This window comes from Carcharhinus amblyrhynchos, chromosome 5, assembly GCF_965287045.1.
Source record: "Carcharhinus amblyrhynchos chromosome 5, sCarAmb.v2.hapA, whole genome shotgun sequence".
NCBI classification, from domain to species: Eukaryota; Metazoa; Chordata; class Chondrichthyes; order Carcharhiniformes; family Carcharhinidae; genus Carcharhinus; species Carcharhinus amblyrhynchos.
Genome location: NC_137328.1, coordinates 56944719 through 56972501, shown reverse-complemented (window position 1 = coordinate 56972501; position 27783 = coordinate 56944719). Strand labels below are relative to the sequence as shown.

At 40.5% G+C, this 27783-nt stretch overlaps 1 protein-coding gene across 1 annotated transcript in view; it reads right to left on the bottom strand.

Annotated features, from left to right (window-relative positions):
* The window catches only part of gkap1 (G kinase anchoring protein 1), a 38105-nt gene extending 10603 nt beyond the window's left edge, over positions 1-27502 (bottom strand). The window contains exons 1-6 of the mRNA XM_080188847.1: positions 27025-27502; positions 10815-10976; positions 8936-9013; positions 5978-6104; positions 1642-1664; positions 1065-1208 (exon numbers count right to left, since the gene is read on the bottom strand). Coding sequence (XP_080044973.1) covers positions 1065-1208; positions 1642-1664; positions 5978-6104; positions 8936-9013; positions 10815-10976; positions 27025-27279 — 789 coding nt within the window. The 5' untranslated portion in view covers positions 27280-27502. The remainder of the gene's footprint in view (positions 1-1064; positions 1209-1641; positions 1665-5977; positions 6105-8935; positions 9014-10814; positions 10977-27024) is intronic.
* Between the last annotated feature and the right edge of the window lie 281 nt (positions 27503-27783).

Below are 27783 nucleotides of genomic sequence, written 5' to 3'. Positions count from 1 at the left end.
CAACTGCAAAATTTTAACAAAACATCAACTGGAACTCTGCAGAAACTTTAAAGAGAACCATAAGGCTGGGCATGGGGAGGAACTGAAATTTGAGTACTGTATGAACAGGGCAGTAGAAAATTTAGTAATTTCACAAATTACTCTGATTGTAGTTTGCTGCCAGCTAACAGCATATTCATTGACAATCAACTTAACACTCAGAAGTTCCATCGGGACATCTAGCATAGCTGTTAGCCATTTCTGCAGCAATTACATATTATTGGTACCATGGTAGTAGCTAGTTTTCTCCAACTGTTTGCTGTATCGAGTCACTTCAAGGAATTACTTCTGTGGGTCTGGTATAGTCCTTTAAAAACTGTAGGTGGAACCCAGATGCGGACATTGTGCCATATTTCCAACAGATCCAATTTGTCCTGGCAGAGGAGGGAAAACTCAAACTGGTTGTTTGTACTTGATACTCAAACAGATCCTATTTTCACTGTTGCAAGGGCTTTAACTTGCTAAATGGAAGTCACAATTTGATGGAGTAGATGTAAATGCTATTGAAAGATAGATATAGTCTTCTTCAGTGTCATGACCTGAAGTTTTTTTTAAAAAATACTGCATTCTTTAAACAGGAAAAAGCAAAAAGCTGAAGCTGTTAGTGAGAGCTACTAAAAATGCTGCTTCCAGACTGTTTGGATTGACAGGCCACCTGGTGTAAGTTAGAAAAACATACATTTTCAATAGAAGTCTTTGTTGACATTTCACCAAAGGCTATTATGAATGAATGCTTAGTTGCAGTTTCAAAAGCTACAATTATTTCTGCAGAGGGTTGAATTTACAGTTTAATTGACTGTTTAAAAAGCTATTAGAGGGTTACAGCCTTAGACATGGCTACTGAATAGAAATCTTTTTTCTCAGAAATGAATCACTCGAGGAGTTTATTTTCACTATTAATTGTATAAGAATGAGAAAGTATCTATCCAACAGCCTTAAAAATGTGGTAGGCAACTAAATTTCACAACTGTGCTTCAACAAATGAATACCAAGGAAACCATAAAGACATTTTAGCAAATACATACTTGACTATCTTGTGTAGTGATCTCCAATCCATTTGAACTTGATAACTGTTTTCTCTTCTCCATCAGCAGTATTTTACTTGCATCTTCTTCTAGTTTATTGAAGAAGCTATCCTCTTCTGCTGTTGCATGCAAGGATTTTGGCTCCTGGGAAAAGAATACAGCAGTCAGCCCAAGGCTAACATGAAAGGCACGTTGAAGACATGCTCATCCCTAACCAATTTGCTATAAAACTCATTTCATTGAATTCATGTCAATTTTGAAAATCTCTCAGCCCAACATCTTGGAGTTGAATATTTCAGAGAGCTATCCAATTAGTTTCACTGCCTTGCCCTTTTCCCATTGCTCTGTGATGTTCTTCCTTTTCAAATGCATCCAATTCCCTTTTTGCTGCATTCCAGATCATTACTCCCTGTGTACAAAAGGATTCATCTCCTTTGTTAATTACCTTAAATTTGTCTACCACTTCCTTTAAATGTATTTTAAAATTATATTTCATATTCCAGGCATCATAAAAGATAAAATTATAAAAAGAACCTTTGTTTTTGTCGTTAAAAGAAGCACAAACAAAGCTGCATACCTCAGGTTTTTTGTTTGTCGGATCTAAAGAAATAGAAAATGAAAGTTAATATGGTGAATGGTAAGTAAACAAGGCAACACATTTCATGCACTAAATTCTGGCTAACAAATTTGTGACTGAGGGTGGCACAAACTATACATCAGCATGTTTTTAAGTCCCATATTTATTCCTGCAAAATTGATTTTTTACAGAATGCAAAGGTGAATATGCTGTATTTTCAAACATCTGCCAGAATTAGTTTTAATAAGCTTTCAAAACAAAAAAAACAAATTGCCTCTTGATTCAGAAGTTATACATTTGCAATTCAGGGTTGCCCAACAATTATAATAATGGTTATACTGACAGGCAGTTTCTATCTGGATCACTACATCAAGTGGAAATAATATTTTCTATTCGTCTTGATAACACTGCACTTTAGGATGCAGGATTACAGCAGTCATATACAAGACATATTTAACTTATCATTTACCACCTTTCCTTCAGTTGGTTGATTTGTAAATCAGTACAATGTGTTCTTCCTGTACCAGTGTATTTCCAGCACAGAAACAGTGCATTCAGCCCCACAAATCCATGTTGTTATTTATGCTCCATGCAAGCCTCTTCCCGCCTTCTTTATCTAAGTATCATTAGGTTCTTTCACCCTTGTGCATTTATCTAGCTTCTCTTATCTATGAAGCAGCCCAAGTATCTGCACAGTGTGCTACCCATAAAAAGCAAATACCAGCAGTAAAATTAAAACAAATTGGCCTAACAAACATGCTTTTAATGAGTGGAATAGTTTCCAGGCTATAAAAGAGAAAATACAGATATTAAATGAGGGTAAATAGGTATATATTAACTAAATCAGGAAATCATAACATAACAATGGAATATAACAGTGTGGAAGTTTTGCTACAGTTATACAAGGCATTGGCAAGATCACCTCTAGGAAATGGAGGTTATCAAGGAAATGCAAAAAGAATGCCAGCTATTGCTCACTAACAAGTACTGCCCATGTTACAAACAGGCAGGGGATTAAACAGCCCTGATTTCTCCTATCGCTACCCACCCATAAACAGAAAGATGTTTTTGATTTTTGAATTTCCCACTTTATATTTTCCCTACCCCTTAAATTTGGAGTGATCTAATCCTCTTAGAGATAACTCGCACAGCAAACTCAAGACAAGAAGGTTAGTTTATTTCTCTCTCATACACAATATGAAGTGGGTTTTGCAACATCCATCCTTCTTGCACTCACAATTAAGAGAGATAGGGGAAAGAAAGGTATACAGGTAAGACCATGATAAAAATACAAGTGAGAATTTTATGTTAGTCCAGAGTCCTAAAATCAAAAGTGTAATGGTGTGTGACTTTGCAGGTTAGTTGACTGACTGTTGCAGGGAGACGAGTCTTCCAGAAGTGAGGACTTTCACAACGGGAGAAGGTAAATAAGGTTGAATTAGTCTTAAAGGTGCAAGTTCCAATGTTCTAGTATTCACAGTGTAGATGAGGACCAGGCAATTCTAAGCTTGCGCATGGGCTCTTTCTGCTGCCACTTGAGATGGTAAATGGTAGACAGCTGCCTGGAGTCCTGTTTCACTTTAGAGGTCAAACAGTGATCAGATAAGATCCAACAGTTTATTAATTAAAGGAATTCAAACAGCTCAAGCTCAATCATGAGACAGAGAGCTTTTGGTTTGACTGTCATGGCCTTGGTTGAAAAGTAATGTGTTTTGGAGCAGAGAACTGACAGGTCATTAACACCACATTGGAGATTGGGAGTCACAAACAGCTGCTTTTGACCATAGCTGGCTGGGGTAGACATTTCATTTGCTAAGCCATTGTGCTTGCTTGGCTTGAAAGTTTATACGAGCAAGTGGCATTACACTTCAGGAGGTGTGAGGTGTTAGTTTTTGTCCACTTTCAGACTGTTCAGAAACCTCCTGAAGCCAGCATGTGACCAACTGCAGCCATTTTATCAGCCCAGCAACTGGCCATTTTGAAAAAGCAGAGAAAGAAATGCCAGGCTGGTGGTGATATATTTTTTAATTCCTATCTTCGGTCCTTGACATCTGAAATATGCATTTTCTCCATTGACGATGTTTAACATTTCCCTCAGATTGATTCTGAACTCTGCTCCCAGCAAACCTCAGGCAAGTTAGAGTGGACTGAACTTTTTTTAGGGAAGGTCAGAGAGGGGAGTAAGAAAGGAGAAGTGGGTGACTTTCAGCTACAATGCCCCCTCTTAATTTCATCCTACAGATCTTTAAATATTTCCCAATTTAAGCAGATCCCTTAAAAATTATTTCCTGTTAATCTGTAACTTTGAACAGCTCAAGTTTAGTTTTGCACTAAACTAAACGTGGGCCTAGCATCTGCGCTGATAGAGAAATAAACCAATCGCAAGTAACTGCCCCCTTCCCAATTCCATTAAAAAAAGTTGAAAAGATTTTTTGCCTGAATTCTCCAGCTTTTTTGTCCCTACATTGAAGTTCTCATGAGTCCTTTGGCCCTGAGATGTCAGGGGATAGATAACTAGTGCTTGTTAAAATGCTTTAATGTGGCTTTAAAAATAACTTTATTGCCCATTATTTTGCAGCTTTTTGTACATTTTATTTTGCCTTATTAGGATTCAATGTTCCTGCCTGCAGCTGCCTTAAATTGAGAAATAAATTAATTTCATTATTTAATGTTTGCATAAAACGGATCAACTTGTATTTCACTTCTTCCAAAACAAAGCAATGATTCACTATACCCTTGTCTCATCTAAAAACAACCTGATTATTGACCTTTTATAGTAAAGATTTGTTCATCTTGAACCTGGCTCGCATTCCCAACCCGGAGGTGAGGCTGGCAGTTTTCCCTTATGGGAAGCTGCTAACACTATGGCTGAGAAGTTAAGCATTTGAACTCAGGTCTGCGCACACTCTCTTGGTGTTGCTTCCAGAAGTGCAGTGGAAAACTGGTTTATGCATGAAATAAAGTTGCCAAGACACTTCCAGCAAACTAACTGTAGTGAAACATGAAGATACACAAGGAATTTCTTATGATATGATCAAACCTCGCATTAAAACTCAAAGTTTATCAGCTTTTTACATCATCAACTGCATTAAAAAACTCTTTTTGAAGAGGGGAGTGCACATGGGACACAAATTTCTTTTCACTGAAGGATTTTGGAACCTCTTGTACATCACAAGGGCTCTGTGAAATGGGGTGATAAAGTAGGCGACCATTTGCAAAGCACTTGATTGAAAAGGAAAACAATTTATAGCAAGATTCATCAGAAACTAAATTAAGACTCCCTTCACAGTCCCTTTGGAATAAAGGGATCAGCTGAACAGTACACAAAGCTGCTTTTATTGGCCCCAGAGGAACTCCTCCTTCTCTCCTAATCCAACATATTAGGATACCCCAAAGCACTACTCAAGTTCATCACTTCGTAAAATATTTCTGTTTATTTCATTATAATTCAAATGCCAAAAGAAAGTTTTACCAAGAACACAGAAATAAAATTGAATTAGTTGATGACTATCCTCACAAACCTATGAATGCAATGGGAAGACTGCAGGATCAGCTAATTGAAAACACAAGCATTTATTAAACTTGCAACAGTAGTCACTTTTCAGAAACCTACTTTAGCTGGCTGGATTCCAAGGCTCATCATGTGGTCAGCTTTAATGAATGCTGGTACAGCTTTGCACAAAGAGAAATTTGACAAGGGAGTTTTAAAAACACATTTAAATATTGAAACACAGTTAATGGAGCTTCAATTTTTGTCATCAAAATTATCCACCATAACATCAATTGTGAGGTTGGCACCTGATGATCTGACTTGGGGCTCTCCAAATGAGGACGACACAAAGCCTATAACATCCACTGCAAATTCCATTTCCTCACCATCAATTTCATCTCCTTTCCTGGACTCCACCTCAACCTAAAACACACATTTTGCAACCTCACCATTCCATTTAGCTTCAAACAGAGTTTCTGACTCTATATTCTCTCCATCACAAAAACTGCCTACTTACACTTCTATAATATTTCTCATCTCAGCCCATCTATTACTGAAACCCTCATCCATGCTTTTGGTCCTCCAGACTTGACTATCCCAAACTCCAAGTCACCTGCTCTGCCCAATTTTGTTTTAGAGTCTGTGGGAATCAAGTAAGGAGGTGGGATTAGACCAGCTGGCTTATAGCATAGTGTGGCAAAAGATCTGTTTTTATCCTGTAATGTTTCATCTAATTTAGAAGATGGCTGCAATTTTTAAGAATGGAGAAAAGTTCTTTTTTTAAAAAAACAAGAGCGAGCGCACATTTCAAAATGAAATTTAATACCAACATAACCCCAATACTACCTGTGCTTCCATCAGTTTGAAAATCTTTTAAAGAAACTGTGGCTGGTTTATCTTTTCCCTGAAGGTGTTTTCTTTTTTCTTTTCTACTTGGTCCTTTTGTTTTGAGAGAAGTGTTATTAGCATTACACTGCAAAAAATTAGAAAAGTGGTTTTGAATTTAAAATTATGAAAGTTTAACATTAATGCCACTTAGATTCAAAACTAAAGCAATGCTATGATCAGTTATGGTCTTGCATTACAATTAGAAAGACGAGAATAAAGGAGAATGAGGAAATTGTGCAATTGGATTGGTAAACATCACTCTTTCATTTTAGAAGTGATGGAGAACCTGGTGCCTTATAGCCCTGTCAATTTAACTTCTAGTAATTTCCCACAACTGATAGTATCAATGGGGAGAACGTGTGGGTACTTGGACAAATATGAGTCATGTCAAAATCTGATCCAGAAGCAGTATAGGAAGGAACATTTGTAATTTCTTTAATACCTACACAATTGCTTTTAGGAACGTTTGAAGGACTTTTAAAAGTTTGTGTCAATTGTAAAGGGAAAAATTGTAATTTCATGAGATAAGAAGAAATACTGATCTATACGACCTGGTGACCTTTGACCTCAGACCTCAAAACAGTGCCAACAGGATGTAAGTTAAGATACAAAAGGTTGTGTGGCCAGTCACAGAGAAGGCAAAGAATCATTTGCCATAAAGAACAAAGGAGGGCCACAAGCAGAAGAGCTGGAGGGTTAAGGCAATCAACACATAGATGCAGACACAAAGGGAAAACAAAGACAGCGAGCAAGAGATGCCAGAAGCCAGCAAAGCTCCTCGCAAAGATTAGTTTTCTGTTTAGCAGTTAAAAAGGAAAATAGAATTCCAGAATCAATTGGGGAAGTGATGTTCATGCAAGTTAAAAGGGACTTAATCTTAAAGAGTGGTACAAATAATTCAGGCACACGAAAGGGCTGGCAGTTTATATCAGAGGACCAGATCATGAACGGGGTATTCTGGGTTGGTAGATCAGAAAGAATTCTGGAACAGTCAAAGAAAAAACTGTCTTGACCAGAGGGAGCGTATTTGTAGAAATATGCCTTTTTGATGATAACCATATCCACAAAATTCAAAAGGCTGTTATTAAAAATACTTTTGACCTACACTGTGTGAAGAAGCAGCATACAACTACGTGGCTAGATCATGAAGGGGAATGTTAATGTAAATGTTATAAAAATGATATCTTGGTAGTAACTTTTATCTTTTGAGGGTGCTTTGATAAACTTATCTTGGTTATGTTTCCTCCACAGGAATCATAAAAGTTGATTAAAACAAAAAGATCAACTTGAATCTGTAACGCATAGATCACATTGTACTAATTAACTGATCGTTGTTTTAAAGAAGTGGCTAGCATGCTGGAAAATGGAGTGTTTATAGGTGTCTCCTATACAAACTCTCAAAAGACATTTGACAAAGTATTACACAAGTCATTATTCGCAAAAATAAAAACATATGAAATTGGAGGCAACCTCGTGACTAGAGTTGAAAGAAAAAAGACAGAACAGAGATAAAAGGAAAGAAGCTGACAAGAGACACATAACAAGTGATGCTACTGAATGATATTGAAGCCTGAGTTTTCCATGACATATATCAATTATCTGAACAAAACAATTGAGTTGCCTACCCAATTTTGTCTGTAATATTACTATTAGGGTGCAGAATATATTGTGTGGATAACAGCAGGGAAATACAAAAGGACATGCACTGACAACAAAGTGGGCAAAACTATGGCAGGTGGAGATCAATATGCAGAAGACTGGAGTAATCTACTTTTGATCTGAGAAAGACAAATTGGAATATTTTCTTAATTCTGGAGTAAGAACTGCAGAGCAGCAAAGGAGTTTAACTGCTCATGTATAGAAATTACTAAATGCCAACAGGTACAAAGTAGAAGATCAAAAAGGCTAATAGGATGATGGCACTTATCCCAAGGAAACTGGAATACAAAAATGAAAATGTGATGCTTTGTTTGAATTTGGTCAGCCTTCAGCTGAATTAGTGTTCAATTTTCTGTACTACATTCAGGAAGAATGTTCTGACCTTGAAGGATGTTGAGTACAGATCAGATCTGATGCAACTAAATAGAGGAGCCAGGCTCAAGGTGCTGAATGGCCTGTGTTTGTTTTTATATTCCTTAAGCTAAACTAACATGCCCAGATGACTTTGTTCATTGTATTCAAAATGTATTGATTCTTAAAAGTTATATAAAAGTTGAGATGTACAAACTAGTAATGTAAGGAATAAGCAGCTCTTCAACTACTCAGAACACACAGCAAAACACAAATGATTCAAGAGCAAAAATAAAAACAGACCTTTTGCTTCAGGTGTACATGCTGATGAGTGAGGAAACTTTATATCAATCAGAATGTGTTTTCTTGCATATTATTTTTATATTTCATAATCAGGTGCACAAAAAGGCAACATTTATTCCTAAAGTGATTCATGGTTAACAAACTGATTGATTGTGAAAATTAAATCCCTTTGTATATACTTTATTTCTTCCTGCAGTGTATACAAGTGTAAAAGTCATCTGAATGCTACAAAGTGCTGAAGTTAATAATGATTACAACGTGAAAGAAAAACTTATCTGACAGGATAAACTGGGATGGAAGACAAGACAAAAGTGAGTCAGAACATAGATGCACATGCTTACATTTGGATTTCTTCTAAAACAAACCAGGCATCATCCAGAAAAAATGAAATTAATCAGAGACATTACTGGTAACTTTTTATGTTTCAGAAGTGCTGCTACTTGCATTGCAGATAAAATAAGAGGCATCTGTAGCCATGCAAGATATTTTTCATGCAACACCCTGATTGAAGTGTATCTATCTCAATTCACTCATAGTATCTCATGCTGTGACAATTTTTGTAAAATAATGAACTTATTTTTCAGATGTCAGATATTTACGTACATTCTTGTGTTCCTCATATTCCAACTTGCTAATCAGTAAAGCTTTTTGGAGATCTGCTTCATATAATTCACTTGTCAGCTATTTACAAAACAATAAAAAACACACAAGGTTTAGTGAAACTTCATTAGTTCCAGAAATACACCAGTTACAACATTAATCTGTATTAAAAGGTCTCTGCAGTCTTAAATTACTAAATGTTTTCAAAATGCTCAATACCTGGTCAATAGCAGTCTATAATCTTTTAGTACTGGGCATTTTCTTTTCATTTACAGGATGTGGGCATCACTAGCAAGGCCAACAGTTGCCCTTCAGAAGGTGGTGGTGAGCTGCTTTCTTGAACTGCTGCAGTCCTTGAAGTGTAGGTACACCAACAGTGCTTTTGGGGAGAGAGTTCCAGTATTTTGATCCAACAACATTGAAGGAACGATGATATATTTCCAAGTCAGGATGCTGAGGAACCTCCAGGTGGTGGGGTTCCTAGGTATCTGCTGCTCTTGTCCTTCTAGATGGTATTGGTAGTAGGCTTGTGCTTTGTAGATGGTGGCTAGGCTTTGGGGAGTCTAGAGGCAAGTTACTCGCTGCAGGAATCCCTAGCCTTTGAACTGCTCTGGTAGCCACAGTATTTATATGGCTGGTCCAGTTCAGTTTCTGATCGTGGTTTTGGAAGGTACTGTCTAAGGAACCTTGGTGAGTTCCTGCAGTGCATCTTGTAGATGGAACACAGTGCTGCCACTGTTCGCCGGTGGTGGAGAGATGAATATTTGTGGAAGGGGTAGCAATTAAGCAGTTGCTTTGTCCTGGACGGTGTTGAGCTTCTTGTGTTGTTGGTGCTGCACTCATCCACGCAACTGGACAGTACACTCTTGATTTGTCCCTTGTAGATGGTGGATCGAGGATTCCTAGCCTTTGATTGCCTCTGGTAGTCACAATATTTATAACGCTAGCCTAGTTCAGTTTCTGGTTAATGATAACTACCAGGATATTTATAGTGGGAGATTCAGCTATGGTAATGTCGCTGAATGCCAAGGAAAGATGGTTAAATCCTTTGTTAGAGATGGTCATTGCCTGGTACTTGCATGGTGCAAACGTCCCTTGCCACTTGTCAGCCTACGCCTGGTTATTGTCCCGATCTTGCTACATTTGGACGTAGACTGCTTCAGTATCTGAAGACTCACAAATGGTGCTGAACAACGAACATCCCCACTTTTGACCTTATGCTGGAAGGTCATTGATGAAGCAGTTGAAGATGGTTGGGTCCAAGGCACTATCCTGAGGAACTCCAGTAATGATGTCCTGGAGCTGAAATGATTGACCTTCAATCATCACAACCATCTTCCACTGTGCCAGGTACGACTCCAACCACTAGAGGATTTTCCTCCCGATTCCCATTAATTCCATTTTGCTAGGACTCCTCGATGACACACTCAGTCAAGTGCTGCCTTAATGTCAAGGGCAGCCCGCTTTCTCCTCTGGTGTTCAGCTCTTTTGTCCATGTTTGAACCAAAGCCATGATGAGGTCAGGAGCTGAGTGACCCTGTGGAACCCAAATTGAGTGTTCATAAGCAAGTTATTACTGAGTAAAGTGCTGCTTAATAGCACTAATGATGACCACTTCCTTCACTTTACTGATGATCTAAAGTAGACTGATGGGGCAGTAATTAGTTGGGTTGAATTTGTCCGGTTTCTTGTGTACAGGACATACCTGGGCAATTTTCCACATTGCTGGGTAGATACCAACAGCAATGTTAAGAAAAATAATATGAAAAGATTTATTGTAAATGACTACAGTTAATTACTGATGGTTACAACAATACTAAGGCATTCAATTTCAGAATATTGTAAGCATTACTGGTATTTGATTACCATCAACAATTCTTACCTGTTCGTCCTTTTCTCTCCACTGTTCCCACTTCTCACCCTCTGCCACTGGCAAATTCTGGCTGTTCAGGAATTGCTCCGACTGCAAAGATCCAGTATTCACGCTGGGAGTAGCAATAGAACAGGATTTTGAAATATTTTTTCCAAAGGCTAGATTTCTTAGCTTTAAAAAGAAAAAAGAAATAAGAAATAAATCAAAATGTATATTTTTGTACTAGACTAAAGTCAAGATTGATTCTGACGACAAACCATTTGATGACAATCATTTTGCAATTGTTCTGGTTTGTCTTTTCAGTCACTTTATTAGAAGGGATCAAAGCCATATTTGAATGAGTTAGTCATTGGTTAAATTCAGTGCCTTCGCAAATTCATGAAATTCCATACAGTAATTTCCAGTTGTGCAGGAGAGGAGGTGGATGAAAAAAAAACACAATCAAATTCTTACATTTTAATTAAACAAATTATCATTTTCACAATCACACTATTTTAAGCCTAGGCTTAAAGCAATAGGATTGTATAAATTTCAAAAGCTGATTCTTTGATTTCAAATTTGGGTAATTGTTGCAACAGAGGATACAATACTAGTCAAGAAATAGAATTTAGTTTTAGCTGTTTTAAATAATCCAATTTCAGGGACTTGTTTAACTTTAAGGTACATTGATAAACTTGAATGGAGCTTAATACCAGTTCAACATTAGTCTATGAAAGCTACCTGAAATTTGATTTCTACCTACATAAACAATATACACGATACTGGCCCCAGTAAAAAATCATTTTTGTCTTGCATCAAATCAGCACCCTCTAAATGACAAACTTCCTCCAGCACTTTCATACCATATTCATAATACCCCATTATAAATCATAACATCCTCCAACTTTTGGCGATCCAATCAAGCATTCTCAATCCTATCCAATTTGCGTTACAAGGATTTTTCTCATATTGCTCTTGATTTTTTTGCCAAAAACCTTAAATCAGTGTCTTCCGGTTCCTGACTTTGCTGCCATTAGGAACAATTTCTCGATCTACTCTAGCTAGATTCTTCCTGACTGAACAGTGCTATCAAATCTCTTTTCAACCTTATCTTAGAGTAACAATTCAGCTTCTGCAATCTATCACGTAACTGAAGTCACACATCACAGGAAGCACTCAAATTTTTTTCTGCACCCTCTCTAAAACATGGTGCTCAGGATTGATCACAGTGTAAAATGTTAGAATCCGTCATTAAGGAGGAAATTGCAAGGCATCTTGAAGGCAATTGCTTGATAGAGCGGACGCAGCATGGTTTCATTAAAGGGAAGTCGTGTCTGACAAATTTACTGGAGTTCTATGAGGATGTGTCTAGGGCGGTGGATAGAGGAGAGCCGGTGGATGTGATCTTTCTGGATTTTCAGAAGGCGTTTGACAAAGTACCTCACAAGAGGTTATTGCAGAAGGTCGAGGGACATGGAGTTGGGGGTAGGGTGTTAGCGTGGATAGAGGATTGGTTGTCAAATAGGAGGCAGAGAGTGGGGGTCAACGGGTGCTATTCGGATTGGCGGATGGTGACTAGTGGAGTGCCCCAGGGGTCGGTGCTGGGGCCTCAGCTTTTTACCATTTATATAGATGATCTGGAGGAGGGAACCGAGTGTAGGGTGTCGAATTTTGCTGATGACACCAAGATTGGGGGAACGGCAAATTGTGCGGAGGGTGTGGAGAGTCTGCAGAAGGATCTAGATAGGCTGGGCGAATGGGCCAGGAAATGGCAAATGGAATTTAATGTTGGCAAGTGTGAGGTGGTCCACTTTGGTAGGAAGAATGGTAGGAAGGACTATTACTTACGTGGCGAAAAACTGCAGCAGGCGACGGTGCAGAGGGACCTCGGGGTCCTTGTGCATGAGTCGCAAAAACCCAGCTTGCAGGTGCAGCAGGTGGTCAGGAAGGCGAATGGAATGCTGGCCTTCATAGCGAGGGGGATTGAATATAAAAGTAGGGAGGTCTTGCTGCAGCTGTATAGGGCATTGGTGAGGCCGCAGCTGGAGTACTGTGTGCAGTTTTGGGCGCCGCACCTGCGCAAAGATATTTTGGCCTTGGAGGGAGTGCAGAGGAGGTTTACTAGGCTGATGCCGGAGTTGAGGGGGTTGAGCTATGAGGAGAGGCTGAATAAACTAGGCTTGTACTCGTTGGAGTTTAGAAGAATGAGGGGAGATCTCATTGAGACGTATAAGATGATGAATGGGATGGATAGGATAGAGGTGGAGAGACTCTTCCTGCTCAAAAAAGACAGTAGGACTAGGGGGCACAGCCTCAAGATAAAGGGGGGGGCGGTTTAGAACGGAGTTGAGGAGGAACTTCTTTACTCAAAGGGTGGTGAATCTCTGGAATTCTCTGCCCGTTGAAGTGGTGGAGGCTGCCTCGCTAAATATTTTTAAGACGCGGGTTGATGGGTTTTTGATAAGAGAGGGGATTAAGGGTTATGGGGAGAGGGCGGGAATGTGGAACTGAGCCATGACAGATCAGCCATGATCTTATTGAATGGTGGGGCAGGCTCGAAGGGCTAGATGGCCTACTCCTGCTTCTACTTCTTATGTTCTTATTTCTTATTCCAATTGAGACTGAACTAATGTTTTACAAAAAAAACATCCTTGCTTTATTTATAAAGCCCAGAATTCCATTTGCCCCTTTAACTACTTTGTGAACCTACTCTGCCACATTCAATGATTAATGCACACATATCTCCAGGTGCATCTATTTCTGCATCCCATTAGAATTATAGCCTTTATTTTGTGCTGCTGTTCCTCATTCTTCTTACCAAACTGTTTCAGACCATACTTCTGCATTAATTTTAATTTGCCATCTCTCCATCCACTGCTCCAGCCTGTATCCTCTTGAAGTCTATCACTACCCTCTTTACAGTTCACAATACATTAAAGTTTTGTGTCTTCTGCAAATTTTGAAATTGCACTTTTTACAGTTAAGTCTAGGTTATTGACATAAACCAAGGAAAGCAATGGTCTAGGACCAATCCGTGAGATATCCCAGTGTACATCTTCCACCAGCTTGAAAAAATTGTTTACTTATTACTCTTTCCCATCAGCCAGCTAACTTCAACCCATCCTTCCTTTTTATTTCACAGGCTTCAACTTTCCTGACGAACGTGTTGTGTGGCACTGTATTCAGTGCCTTTTAGAAGTTCATATATATCATCTATTACATTAACTTCATCAACCCTCTTTGTTACATCATCAAAAAAAAACCACATTCATATATTCTGCAAGTGTGTGGAGCTTGTTAAATTAATCCACACTTTTCCAAATGACTTAACTTTGTCCCAGGCTTATCGTTTTAAAAAACTTTCATATCAGAGATTAAACTTGGCCTGTTGGGCTTATCCTATGAAAAAGATGTTAATTTTTTTATACTTTACACATTATATACTTTGTATCAGAAGGGTTAGTTTTAGAGGAAATATTGTGATTCAAGTTCAGTTGTAATTACATAATAACAGATTGATGGTTGAACTTAAAACATGAACAAAAAGAGAAGTCGAGAACAGATGTCCAAACTACATTATCTGGTGTGATCAGAGGACTGAGGCTATAAATAAATGGACGCAAAGGATCATATGGGAAAAAGCTAATGATTGGTTGTTTAGCTGTTCAGGATATCCTATTCAGATTGTGACCACAATTGATGAACTGCTGTAAGTATTAACAGGTGAAATTACAAGCTCAAAGTACAGTGGCAACATCAGAACATGTGGAAATGGCTCCGATTATAAAAAGTTCAAAACGCATAGATTTGAAGGGTGTTGCACAGATTTTAGGAAGACATTGGGAGAGAATAAGCTTCATAAGCTGTCCGCGGTCACAAGTCAGGGAAGACAAGAACCATCTAAACAGAATACTTATGTTAACTCAACTTTAGTTGCTCAATGAATTATCCTGAAACCACTGTATTCAGAGTCTGTTATTCAAAATTTATTATCTGTTCTCTGAGCCTCTTACACCTAAGCACCTTTTTTGAAAAAGGGTGCAATTCTCCACTCCTCTGGTGTCATCCTGTAGCTGAGGACAAATGGATGATGATGCCCCCCCCCCGCAATTCCCACCCTTATTTCCCTCAGTATACTCAGATGCATCTGATTCAGTCCCAGTAACTTTGTAACTTTAAGCACAGTCAATTTATCTATTACCTTCTCTTCATCAATTTTTAGCCCACCCAGCATTTCAACTGCTTTATATTTTACTGTGGCTTTGGCAGCATCTTCCTCATTGGTAAAGCCATATACAAAGAATTTATTCAGTGCCTCAGCCTCTCTTTGGTCCCCAAAAGGGTTCCACACCTTCTTTTATCATCTTTTCATGACTGATATGCTTATAGAATGTTAATTATTTAGCAAGGATAAGGGTGCACAGGTGAAGGATATTGACTGATTAAGTAGCTTAAATATATTTCAAGGAAAACTGCAGGACACTGGGTGTTGGTTAGGGAAGGGGCACCATACATAATATTGCATTCTGTATATACCTGTGGTACTAAATAAAAAGACGAGCAACCGGTTTCCTACTTCCTATTTGGTTTTGAAGTGAACACTGAACACTTTTAGATTCTCTTTATTAATAGCTATCAGTCTCTAGTTTCTATTTGCTTTGCATTTCTTTTTTTCACGTCCCCTCTATTTTATATTTAGTCTGGTTCTCACTTGTATTATCTCCCTGACACCTGTCATATGCACCCTTTTTGTTTTGCTTCATATTACTTCTTTCATTAAGCAGGAATTCTGGCTTTGTTCATTTTGCCTTTCTGCCTTGTTGAAATGTAATTTGACTTGGTAACCAATTTATCGTCTTCGAAGGCAGCTCATTGTTCCATAACAATTATGTGCATGCCAATTTTTCATTCCAATTTAAGTCTTTGATCTGTTCACAACTCATTAAAATTGGCCCTCCCGCAAGTTAATTATTTTTTTCATTGCCTTTTCCATTGCTAAGCTGAATCTTATGATATAACATCACTGTCCCCTAAATGTTCCTTTCTTGACACCTGATCCAACTCATTCCCCAGAATCAGATTCAGCAATGCCTCCTTCCTTGGCAGATTGAAACCTTACTGCTTTAAAAAATTATCCTGAATACACATTATAAACTCATCCTCTCTAGTCTTTACACTGTAGGAACACTATTAGGATAATTAAAGGCCCTCCCCATTATAACAGCTCAATAATTTGAAAAGGATATACCTGTCAGTTCAGTGAATACTTATGCACGCTGATGATTAAAAAAAAGACAATTTATTAAAATCACCACACCATTTTTGGGAATGAGGGTTACACAGTGATTAGCACTGCTGCCTCATAGCACCAGAGACCTGGGTTCAATTCCTGGCTTCGGTCGCTGTCTGTATGGAGACTACACATTCTCTCCGTGTCTGCATGGGTTTCCTCCAGGTGCTCCGGTTTCCTCCCACAGTTTGAAAGATGTGCTGGTTAGGTGGATTGGCCATGCTAAATTTTCCCTCAATGTACCTGAACGGGCGCTGGAGTGTGGCGACTCAGGAATTTTCACAGTAACTTCATTGCATTATTAATGTAAGACTACTTGTGACTTATAAAATAAACTTTAACTTTTAAAACTTTAACTTTAAGGGAGGAAGTATTTTGTGACAGGTGATTCAAAACAGCCATTGTGCTGTTGATTTTTTTGGTGTCTTAACGATGAGGTCTTGTATGTTTAAACATTTGTTAATCTTTAACTATGCAGAGATCCCAGTTAATGGCATACACTGTGCTGCTACTGTTACGAGAATGTTCTCATAGTCTAATACTGCGTGACTCTATGCACCATATCATAGGTGAGCATCTATACATCATAACGGCTTTACACATGCACATCATTCAACAATTATAACTAGTATTTTCATTCTCTAACACTATGGAGAAGTGTGGCACTCAGGAAATAGTTGCTCCTCTAAATCATAGAATCCCTACAGTACAGAAGGAGGCCCATCGACTCTACAGACCACAATCCTATCCAGGCCCTATTCCTGGAACCCTTATTTACCCTGCTAATCCCCCTGACACTAAAGGTCAATTTAGCATGGCCAATCAACCTAATCCGCATATCTTTGGACTGTGGGAAGAAAGCACCCAGAGGAAACGTACACAGACATGGGGAGACTGTGTAAACTCATACAGACAGTGACTCAAGGCTGGAATTGAATCTGGGTCCCTGGCGCTGTGAGGCTGCAGTGTTAACCACTGCGCCACCCCTGCTCCAACAACACAAGTATAGGAATGCAGTAATTACTTGCCTGGGAAATTATATTCATTACAAATATGTATTTTTCTTCAACACACCAATTAACATTCTGCAGAATGACAAAATGTTAACAAGTGCAAATACAAATTGAAAAATTATAATTCTATACTATTTTACTCTGACACTGAAGTACCTTATGAGGTGGATTTTGGGTGGGGACAATGTACTGGGAGGGGGGCGGAAAACAGTGCACTGGGAGGATGAGGGCACCAAGGGGTGAGAATGCCCTGACCTTCTAAATATAAAGTTGGGAATTTCTCCCCTGCAGTAAAGTTTTCAATATTATCAATCTGCCCTCTTCTATTTGTCCACGGGATGTGGGAATCATGGCTAGGCCAGCATTTATTACCCATCACTAATTGCCCTCAAGAAAGTGGTGGCAAGCAACCTTCTTGCACCACTGCAGTGCATGCAGTGTAAGAATACTTACAGCGCTGTAAAAGAAGGAATTCCAGATTGGACTTCAGGATTTTAGTTACGAGAGATTATACAAATTAGACCCATTTTCTCTAGAACTTAAAAGGTTATGGGGTGATCTGATCAACATCTTCAAGATGCTAACAGAAAAGAACAGAGTAGATAAAGGTAAAACATTTCCACTGGTTGGAGATTCAAGAATGAGAACACATTATTAGGAAAGATGCTAGGAAGCACTTCTGCTCACAAAGGGTGTAGGGGTTTGGAACTCTCTTCCACTAAAGGCAGTTGATGCTAGATTAGTTATCATCTTTAAATATGAGATAGATAAATTTTTGTGAAGCAAAGATATTAAAGGACATGGGCCAAAGATAGGTATATGGTCTTAGGCCACAGATCAGCCATGATCTCATTAAATGGCAGAATAGGCTCAAATGGGCTGAATGGTCTATTCCTGATCCTACAATGACCCAGCAGCAGCAGTGAAGGAATAGCAATGTAGTTCCAAATCAGGATGGTGTGTGGCTTGGGAGGTGATGGTGTTCCCATGCATCAGCTGCCCTTTTCCTTTCAAGTGTTGGAGGTCACAGGTTTGGAAATGCTGTCAAAAGAGACTTGGTGCGTTGCTGCAGTGCATCTTGTAGGTGGTACACATTTTAACAGTTTGTTTTGGGGTGGGAGGGAGTGAATGTTTAAGGTAGCGGATAGTATTAGGGATCCAGGTCAGAAACCCCAAGGTATATCATGAAGCCAGATTAGACCCCAACAATTTTCTATTTTGGCATTAAGGATAAGCTGTTTCATGCCAGATGGGACTCTACTGACATACTAGGGAGCTTTTATCAAAACAAAAATTTAACAACACATTAACTATAACAGGAGTGCCTCAGGGGTCGGTGCTGGGGCCTCAGCTATTTACCATTTATATAGATGATCTGGAGGAGGGAACCGAGTGTATGGTGTCGAAATTTGCTGATGACACCAAGATTGGTGGAATGGCAAATTGCGTGGAGGGTGTGGAGAGTCTGCAGAAGAATCTAGATAGGCTGGGCGAATGGGCCAGGAACTGGCAAATGGAATTTAATGTTGGCAAGTGCGAGGTGGTCCACTTTGGTAGGAATAATGGTAGGAAGGATTATTACTTATGTGGAGAAAAACTGCAGCAGGCGACAGTGCAGAGGGACCTTGGGGTCCTTGTGCATGAGTCGCAAAAACCCAGCTTGCAGGTGCAGCAGGTGGTCAGGAAGACAAATGGGATGCTGGCCTTCATAGCGAGGGGGATTGAATATAAAAGTAGGGAGGTCTTGCTGCGGCTGTATAGGGCATTGGTGAGACCGCAGCTGGAGTACTGTGTGCAGTTTTGGGCGCCGTACTTACGCAAGGATATTTTGGCCTTGGAGGGAGTGCAGAGGAGGTTTACTAGGCTGATGTCGGAGTTGAGGGGGTTGAGCTATGAGGAGAGGCTGGAGAGACTAGGCTCGTACTTGTTAGAGTTTAGAAGAATGAGGGGAGATCTCATTGAGACGTATAAGATGAATGGGATGGATAGGATAGAGGTGGAGAGGCTCAGAAAGGACAGTAGGACTAGGGGGCACAGCCTCAAGATAAAGGGGGGGTGGTTTAGAATGGAGTTGAGGAGGAACTTCTTCACTCAAAGGGTGGTGAATCTCTGGAATTCTCTGCCCGTTGAGGTGGTGGACGCTGCCTCGCTAAATATTTTTAAGACGCGGGTTGAAGGGTTTTTGATAAGAGAGGGGATTAAGGGTTATGGGGAGAGGGCAGGAATGTGGAACTGAGCCACGACAGATCAGCCATGATCTTACTGAATGGCGGGGCAGGCTCGAAGGGCCAGATGGCCTACTCCTGCTCCTATTTCTTATGTTCTTAACTTTTAACAACTGAACGATACTTAAACATAAGATACAATTCTTAACTGCTACTTCATCACTATTAGTTCTAATCAAGCAAAATTTCCCCTCACAGACTTAAACCTTTCTTTATAATTAACAAAACTCAGGCACACTTGCTTTTGACTTAGGTTATCAGTCCTGGAGCTTTCAGAAAGTCGAGAGAGACTTCTCTTCTAGCAGGTCCAGGCAACAACGGCTATTTTAAAATTAAAACTGGTCTTTTCTTCAAGCTTGGGTCCTCCTGTTAATCACATGACTCTGCCCCAATCAACCTAATCAAAACTCACATGACTGTCAACATAGTCTAAAATTCCAGGAGAACCTAAATAAACAAAAGGTCCAATAACTCTATAAACTAACATACTCCTAGCTAAAATCAATTATCAAGCGCTGCACATTTTCCCAGGCAAATCGACTCCTATAGACAACTTTAAGAGGCAATGTTTTATTAAAGAAATATATCAGACTAGCACAGTATTATCACAATAATGTTGAGCTTCATAAGTGGTGTTGGATCTGCATTTATCAGGGCAAATAAGAATTATTTCACATTCTCCTAACTTGTGCCTTGTAGATGGTGGACAGGCTCTGAAGAGTCAGCAGATGAGTTACTCTCTATAAGATTCCCAGTTTCTGACTTGTTCTTGTAGCCATGGTATTTATAATGGCTAATCCTGTTCAGTTACTGGTTAATGATAATTCCCAGTTTGTTGATAATGGAGAATTCAGCAGAGTTAATACCAATGAACGCTGATTCTCTCATGTTGGATATGGTCATTTCCTTGCACAAGCATAGCATAATATTATTGGTCATTCATCAGCCTAAGCCTAAATGTTGTGCAGGTCTTGTTGGACAACATAAGGACATCAACTACATCAGTATCTGAGGAGTCATGAAAGGTGCTGAAGAATCATCTGCAAACAACCCCACTTCTGATTTTATGGCGAGGAGATCACTGATAAAGGTGGCTGTGCCGAGGACACTGCGAGGAACTCCCCACAATGATGTCCTGAGGCTGAGATGTTTGACCTCCAACAACCACAACCCTCACGTTAGGTATGACTCCAAACTTTGCTTCAGCTGATGAGGCAGTGAACAGAAGACAGATAGCCTGGAATTGGGCAAGAGCATTGCTACAAGCAGTAGGGAGAGAAAAGTCAACCAAATATGGAAGATTAATCAAGTTTTGTGAGCACTTTTAAAACAGGCTTGCTGACATGACCTGAACTAGCAAACAGTTCCTCGACGGATTTGCACCTATGCAATGAATACAAGGATAAGGTAAATAATTTATGCAAGTAATTAAATCTCAAAATATTCAGAAGTATAACTAAACCAAAAAAAACTTACATGCTTGACAAGAGTGCTATATAAAAGTGCTAATAAAAACTCAGCTTGAAATTTAAAAACTTTATTTAAATAAAGTAAAAGGTGTTTGAACTTTCTGTATCTGTTGTCATTGCAACGTATCAAGAGCAAGGAAATTTTACATATTACATTTTTCAGATGCATTTTGATCAACTGGCAAGCACAAGCCCAACATCAGTCTCCAAAAGCAGCTTTTCAGAAATTCATTATGAATTCATTATGAAGTTGACAGTTTTTCCACCAAAGAGGCAGATCAAATCTACCCAAGTGAAAGAGTTTAGGAGTGATGATATCCAGATGTGAATGCTGGCAGTGCTTTAAACAGAACAATACAAAATTGACTGGTCTTTGCCATCCAGCTGAAGCCACCTTTAGAATCACTATAGCCATTATGGCACATCTGCAATTTTACTTGGATCATGTTGAAAGGAATTTCAGTCCCTAGTGATAAGCTCAAGCCTCAGGTGCCAATTAGTGAACTTATCACTAGGGACTGAAATTCTTTTCAATATGTTCCAGGTAAAATTGGTCAACCAACTAGCCCCTGGAGTATTGTAGACATAGCTAGTTCAGATGTTGGATTAGCATTGAGTTACCATAATATTACTTAAAAACTCCACTTATCTACTAATTGCTGCCAGTGCCATTCCCCCATCCCCATGCATGAATCAACAATTTTTTTTTGTCATTAGACAGCTTCAGATTTGACACCACTAAGTTGGCATCAGCTGCCAGGAGCTCCTCACTCATGTTCCACAACTCTCTTGTGTATAAAGAAACATGAGCATGTTTCCACCATCCTTACCATAGACTTACACACACCATGCTCTACCAAACAGTGGATCCACCAGCTGCAGATAGAGATGCTTGCTTTTCTGCAGTCAAATCATGCTGGATATTTAACCCTGGTTATGTAAGTGCAAATGCTCATACCTGGCCTTGAAGAAATGTATTCTAGCAGCTGTTATTCCTAACGATAGAATTTCATAATCAGTCATCAAGCTAATCAGGCTTGCTCATCAACAACTAGGATATTTTGGGAACCTTGACAAATAGGCTTGACTGCCATGATGCTGACTCACCCCCAGGGTAGTCAACGGCAGGTTGATGTAGGTTGGAGTTCACATTCCCTCATGCACAAATTCTGGTCCTGGGATTAGTAATCAGAACCATTTAACACATACCAAGCCAAATCTAAAATTTTGTTGCCATTAAAGAAAGACAGGAAAGACTAAAATCTGCAAAGATGTTGGAGAATACAATAGTTTGATGGGAGGAAGCAGACGTTATAGATATGTCAAAGGTCTACAGAGTAACCAGAAAGGAACAAGCTGGATTTTTCACCAATGAGGGATTAGCTGGCAAGTTCCGTTTTTAACAATCACAGCATATTGCAAGTCTCAGAAGAATGCAGTTACATTCATTTTACATTTATGAGGGTTTTGATCTGGTGCCTCATGCTGTTTTAACGAGGAATGGTCAACTTTTTCTTTTTTTATTATTAGGTGTGGGCATCGCAAGCTAGACAAATCAAATTTGACTGGCCAAAGTATTGCCATGGAGAAAGCATTGAGAACCCTGCCAACCAATCAATGCCCCTTTTTACCTGTGGTGTAAACTGTTGTGATCAGTTAAAATTTGGCATTTTTGCATTTGTCCTGGTGAGTGCAAGATGAAAAGCTTCAGCAAAACGTTCTTCTTTTCAGCAATATTCTAGTTCTGGACTACCAGGTGACCAATCAGGATGTGATAATGGATAGTGTTCATTATCAGGGAAGGTTTGCAAGAGTCACAAACCTACACCCTTCAGCATCTGCAATTTTACAGAGAATCTTTTGAACTTGTAAGTGAATATGAACATTTTCATTCTGTCACACGTATGGAAACAGGCCTTTACCATACCAGAGGGGAAGGATGTTAGATTTTGTTTAGTTAGCCATTTTTCAAAGTGAAGCAAGAACATTTTTTCTTCACTGTTTTTATTTGGAAGTGTTTTGTCTAAACGGCAAGGTAATCAGAACCATAGAAAAGATTCTGAATGTTTCTGAAGTCTAATGCAGTGAAATATCTTCATCTTATTTCAAGCTTTTTAAATTTCTGGCAGCTGATTTTCCTATCCTGGTAAGACTCTGACCGCAGGGTTCGTGCATCACAAGAGTAAGAAACAAATGTAGGGTGGCTTCTTATAAGATTGCTTTCTGTAGCCTACATGAAAAGTTTAATCCAGACATGATGCTGGCCTTCATAGCGAAGGGGATTGAATATAAAAGTAGGGAGGTCTTGCTGCAGCTGTATAGGGCATTGGTGAGGCCGCAACTGGAGTACTGTGTGCATTTTTGGGCGCCGCACCTGCGCAAAGATATTTTGGCCTTGGAGGGAGTGCAGAGGAGGTTTACTAGGCTGATACCGGAGTTGAGGGGGTTGAGCTATGAGGAGAGGCTGAATAAACTGGGCTTGTACTCGTTGGAGTTTAGAAGAATGAGAGGAGATCTCATTGAGACGTATAAGATGATGAATGGGATGGATAGGATAGAGGTGGAAAGACTCTTCCCGCTCAAAAAAGACAATAGGACTAGGGGGCACAGCCTCAAGATAAAAGGGGAGCGGTTTAGAACGGAGTTGAGGAGGAACTTCTTCACTCAAAGGGTGGTGAATCTCTGGAATTCTCTGCCCGTTGAAGTGGTGGAGGCTGCCTCGCTAAATATTTTTAAGACGCGGGTTGATGGGTTTTTGATAGGAGAGGGGATTAAGGGTTATGGGGAGAGGGCGGGAAAGTGGAACTGAGCAGCGACAGATCAGCCATGATCTTATTGAATGGCGGAGCAGGCTCGAAGGGCTGGATGGCCTACTCCTGCTCCTATTTCTTATGTTCTTATGTTCTTATTAGCAACAGTCTTTAGACTTTTTGAGCTGGATTTTCACTACTGAGGTGGGCAGAAATTTCCCGACTTGACAGACCTGCTTCCACTAAAAAACCCAATTTTTGCTCTGAGGTGATTGGGGCAGGATTGAGTTGGGTCAGTCGACCCCAGCAACAGATTCAAGGTCAAAACAGAGTATCAAAATGGATATTAAAATCACAGACTGACAATCTATGTGCTTGTGAAAAAGATAAACTATCTCTCCTTGTCCTTGATTTTGTCACATGTATTAGCATACAGTGAAAAGTATTGTTTCTCGTGTGCTCTACAAAGCATACCATTCGTAGAGAAGGAAACGAGGCAGTGCAGAATGTAGTGTTACAGTCATAGCTAGGATGCACAGAAAGATCAGCAAGGTAAGTCCATTCAAAAATCTGATGGCAGCAGAAAAGAAGCAGTTCTTCAGTTGGTTGGTATGTGACCTCAGACTTTTGTATTTTTTTTCCTGAAGGAAGAACGTGGAAGAAGAATGTCCAGGGTGCGTAAGGTCCTTAATTACGCTGGCTGCTTTGCCAAAGAAGTGTAGGCAGAGTCAATGGATGGGATGCTGGTTTGCGTGATGGACTAGGCTACATTCACGACCTTTTGGCGTTTCTTGCAGTCTTGGGCAGTGCAGGAACCATATAAAGCTGCAATGCAACAAGAATGTTTTCTATGGTGCATCTGTAAAAGTTGGAGAGAGTCGTAGCTGACGTGCCAAATTTTCTTAGTCCTTGGAGAAAGTAGAGGCATGGGTGAGCTTTCTTATAGCGTCGGCATGGAGGAACCAGGACAAGTTGTTGGTGATCTGGATACCTAAAAACTTGATGTTCGTGACCCTTTCTACTTCGTTTCCATTGACGTAGGCAGGGACATGTTCTCCTCTACGTTTCCTGAAGTCAATGACAATCTCCCTCATTTTATTGACATTGAGGGACAGATTATTGTCACTGCATCAGTTCACCAGATTCTCTATCTCATTCCTGTATTGTGTCATGTCATTGTTTGAGATCTGTCCCACTACAATGATGCCGTCAGCAAACTTAAATTGAATTGGAGGGGTATTTGGCCATACAGTCATAGAAATATAAGTAGTAGAGGGCTATAACACAGCCTTGTGGGACACTGGTGCTGAGAATGATCACGGAGGAGGTGCTGTTGCCTATCCTCACTGATTATGGTCTGAGAGTTAGGAAGTTCAGGATCTAGTTGCCGAGGGGGGAGCCAAGGACAAAGCCACGGAATTTGAAGATGAGTTTTGTGGGAATAAGTCTGTTATGTCTTGCAAACCTTGCCATAGTCGCTGGAGGTCTGTGTGTCTAGCCAAAGACTCTAGCCTGGTCTGGTACTGTCTTTTGGCATTTGTTCTTCTCAACCTGTCTGCAGCCTTTAACATGGTTTACCATACTATCTTCCTCCAATGTCATTCCACTATTGTGCAGTTTGATTCCTTTCTTTTTTAATTGGAGCCAGACAGTCATCTGCAATGATACTTCTTCACCCTAGTGGGTCATTACCTCTGATGTTCCCAAGGAATTTGCCTTAGCTCCCTCCTATTTCTCATCCACATGCTACCCCTTGACAGCATTTTCTGAAAACATAGTTTCCACATGCACACTCATGACACCCAGCTAGCTCCACTTCACCACAACTTCTCTCGATTCTTCCCGTCGCTAAGCTTTTACACTGCTGATCTAACACCTCATACTGGATGAATAGAAATTTCCTACAAGGAAATATTGACAAGAGGAAATTCATTATCTTCAGTCTAGGCCATAAATTCAATTTCCCAGCAAGACCACAGCCCTGATCACAAGAACTGTATCATAATGAAGTAAACTGTCCTCAATCCTAACATATGAGATGAGTTTGTGACATATGCACATCATCACTAAAACTGCCAAGAGTATTTGCATTCTGTACAGTCCACCACTGTCCTTACCTTTCTCAACTCACTTGCTTCTGAAACCCTCATTCATACCTATTACCTTTAGGCTAGACTATTCTAAAACACACGTCACCAGCCTCCCATATTGTACTCTCCATAAACCTGAATTATCCAAAGATTTGCTGTCTTTGCACCAAGTGCTGTACCACAATCACCTCGTGTTGTTAACCTACATTGTCGACTACATCGCAATTTCAAAATTCCCATCCTTGATGTTAGATCCTTCCATGGTCTTGCCCTGTCTCTATCATTTCCTCCCTCCCAATAACCTTCAGAGGTATCTGCGTTGCACCAAATGATCCCCCAGTGTCTGCACTGGTTTTCTCCCACAGTCCAAAGATGTGCAGGTCAGGTGGAATGGCCATGGTACATTGCCCCTTGGTGTCCAAAGATGTGTACAGTTAGGTGGATTAACCATGGCAGAACACACAGGGCTACAAGGACTGGGCATGGAGTAACAGGGATAGAGCATGGGGTAGTGGGGCTGGGCAAAGTACTCTTCTGGAGAATTAGGGCAGACTCAATGGGCAGAGTAGCCTCCTTTTGCACTGCAGGGATTTTATGATATTTGGCCTTGCCTGGGCCCAAGCTTTGGAATACTCTCCCTGAACCCTTCCACTTTCCTGCTTTAAGATGTTCCTTAAAGTCTTTCTTGACATCTGCCCTAATATGTCCTTATGTGGCTGTCATGTTTTGTTTTGTTTTATAAAGCTGCTTTGGATCTTTTACTAAATTTAATGCATTAATTAAACAAGTTGTTGTTAAAGGGACACCACACAACTCAAAAAGCAGTTTCTTTATTTGAAGTGAACGCCTCCACATGTTTGAACACAAGAGCTTTCTTTACCAATTCGCCCACTCCTTGGTTTTCACAAAGTTACAAGTCCAAATTTATCTTTTTTAAAGAAGGCTTGCCCATAATAATCAATTTACACAACTTAAAAGTCTGATCAAAAATGCCCAATACAGCAGTTCTTTTGTTCCGCTACTTAACAGAAGATTTTTGAGTCCCACAAAGGTTTATTTATTAGTGTCACAAATAGGCTTACAGTGACACTGCAATGAAATTACAGTGAAAATGCCCTAGTCACCACACTCCGGCAGCACCTGTTCAGGTACACTGAGGAAGAATTTAATATGGCCAATGCACCTAACCAGTATATCTTTCCGACTGCGGGAGGAAACCCAAGCAAATAAGGGGAGAACGTGCAGACTTTACAGTGACCCAAACTGGGAATCGAACCCAAGTCCCTGATGCTGTGAGACAGCAAGTGCTACCCACTACCCTGTGAAAAAAGATGAAAGGTTGGCAGGGATTTTTTTTTAAACTGAGGTAACTGTTTTATATAAAGGGAAATGTATTTTCTTACCTCATTGGCTTCGCTCTGCTGCTGCTCTTTTTTCTTCTTCCTTTTCTGTTTCTTTTTCTCGGTGTTGCCGGCCACGGCCTGGCCGCTGTTGTTGTTTTTCTTGGCGGCCTCGGCCCGCTGATTCTTCCCCAGGCCGGCGCTGCTCTGATTCCGCCCGGACTCCCACTCGGAGTCGGACGAGTCGCCCTCCACCCGGAGAAGAGCGAAGCGAGAGGCGGTGGACGGGAGCGAGACCGAGCCCACAGCTGCCGCCATGACGGAGACTGGGAGAGCTTCACCGGGACGGAGACACGGAGCTCGGAACGGCCTTGGGCAAACAGACTCCCCCAACCGCCCTGACTGCACTGCCGTCTGGAGCGCGCACGGGGGGGGAGTTGGGGGTGAGTTAGGGAGCGCGCTTTCCCAAGCCCGCGCGCACTGAGCACAAACTGGAAATGTTGCCGTTAGCTCCCTGTTCACACTAACACACACCGGCGGGGCGGGGCCAGGTTCGGAGTGGGCGGGGGCAGGGGAGGTGTGTGTGTGTGTGCGTGCGCGCGCACACATGCGGAGTGGGACGGGGCCAAACTCGGAATGGGCGGGGCTAGTCCGGGCAGGGCGGGGCCAGGTCAGAGGAGTGGGGCAGGCCCGAGCTGGGAGTGGGCTGAGCTGGGCGGGGCCAGGCCGGAGGGGAGGGGCTGTGTGGGACGCACTGAGTGGTCAGGCCAGCATGCGCGAGTATTGTGAGATTTCTTACTGCATCGGGGGCCCGGTCAGACT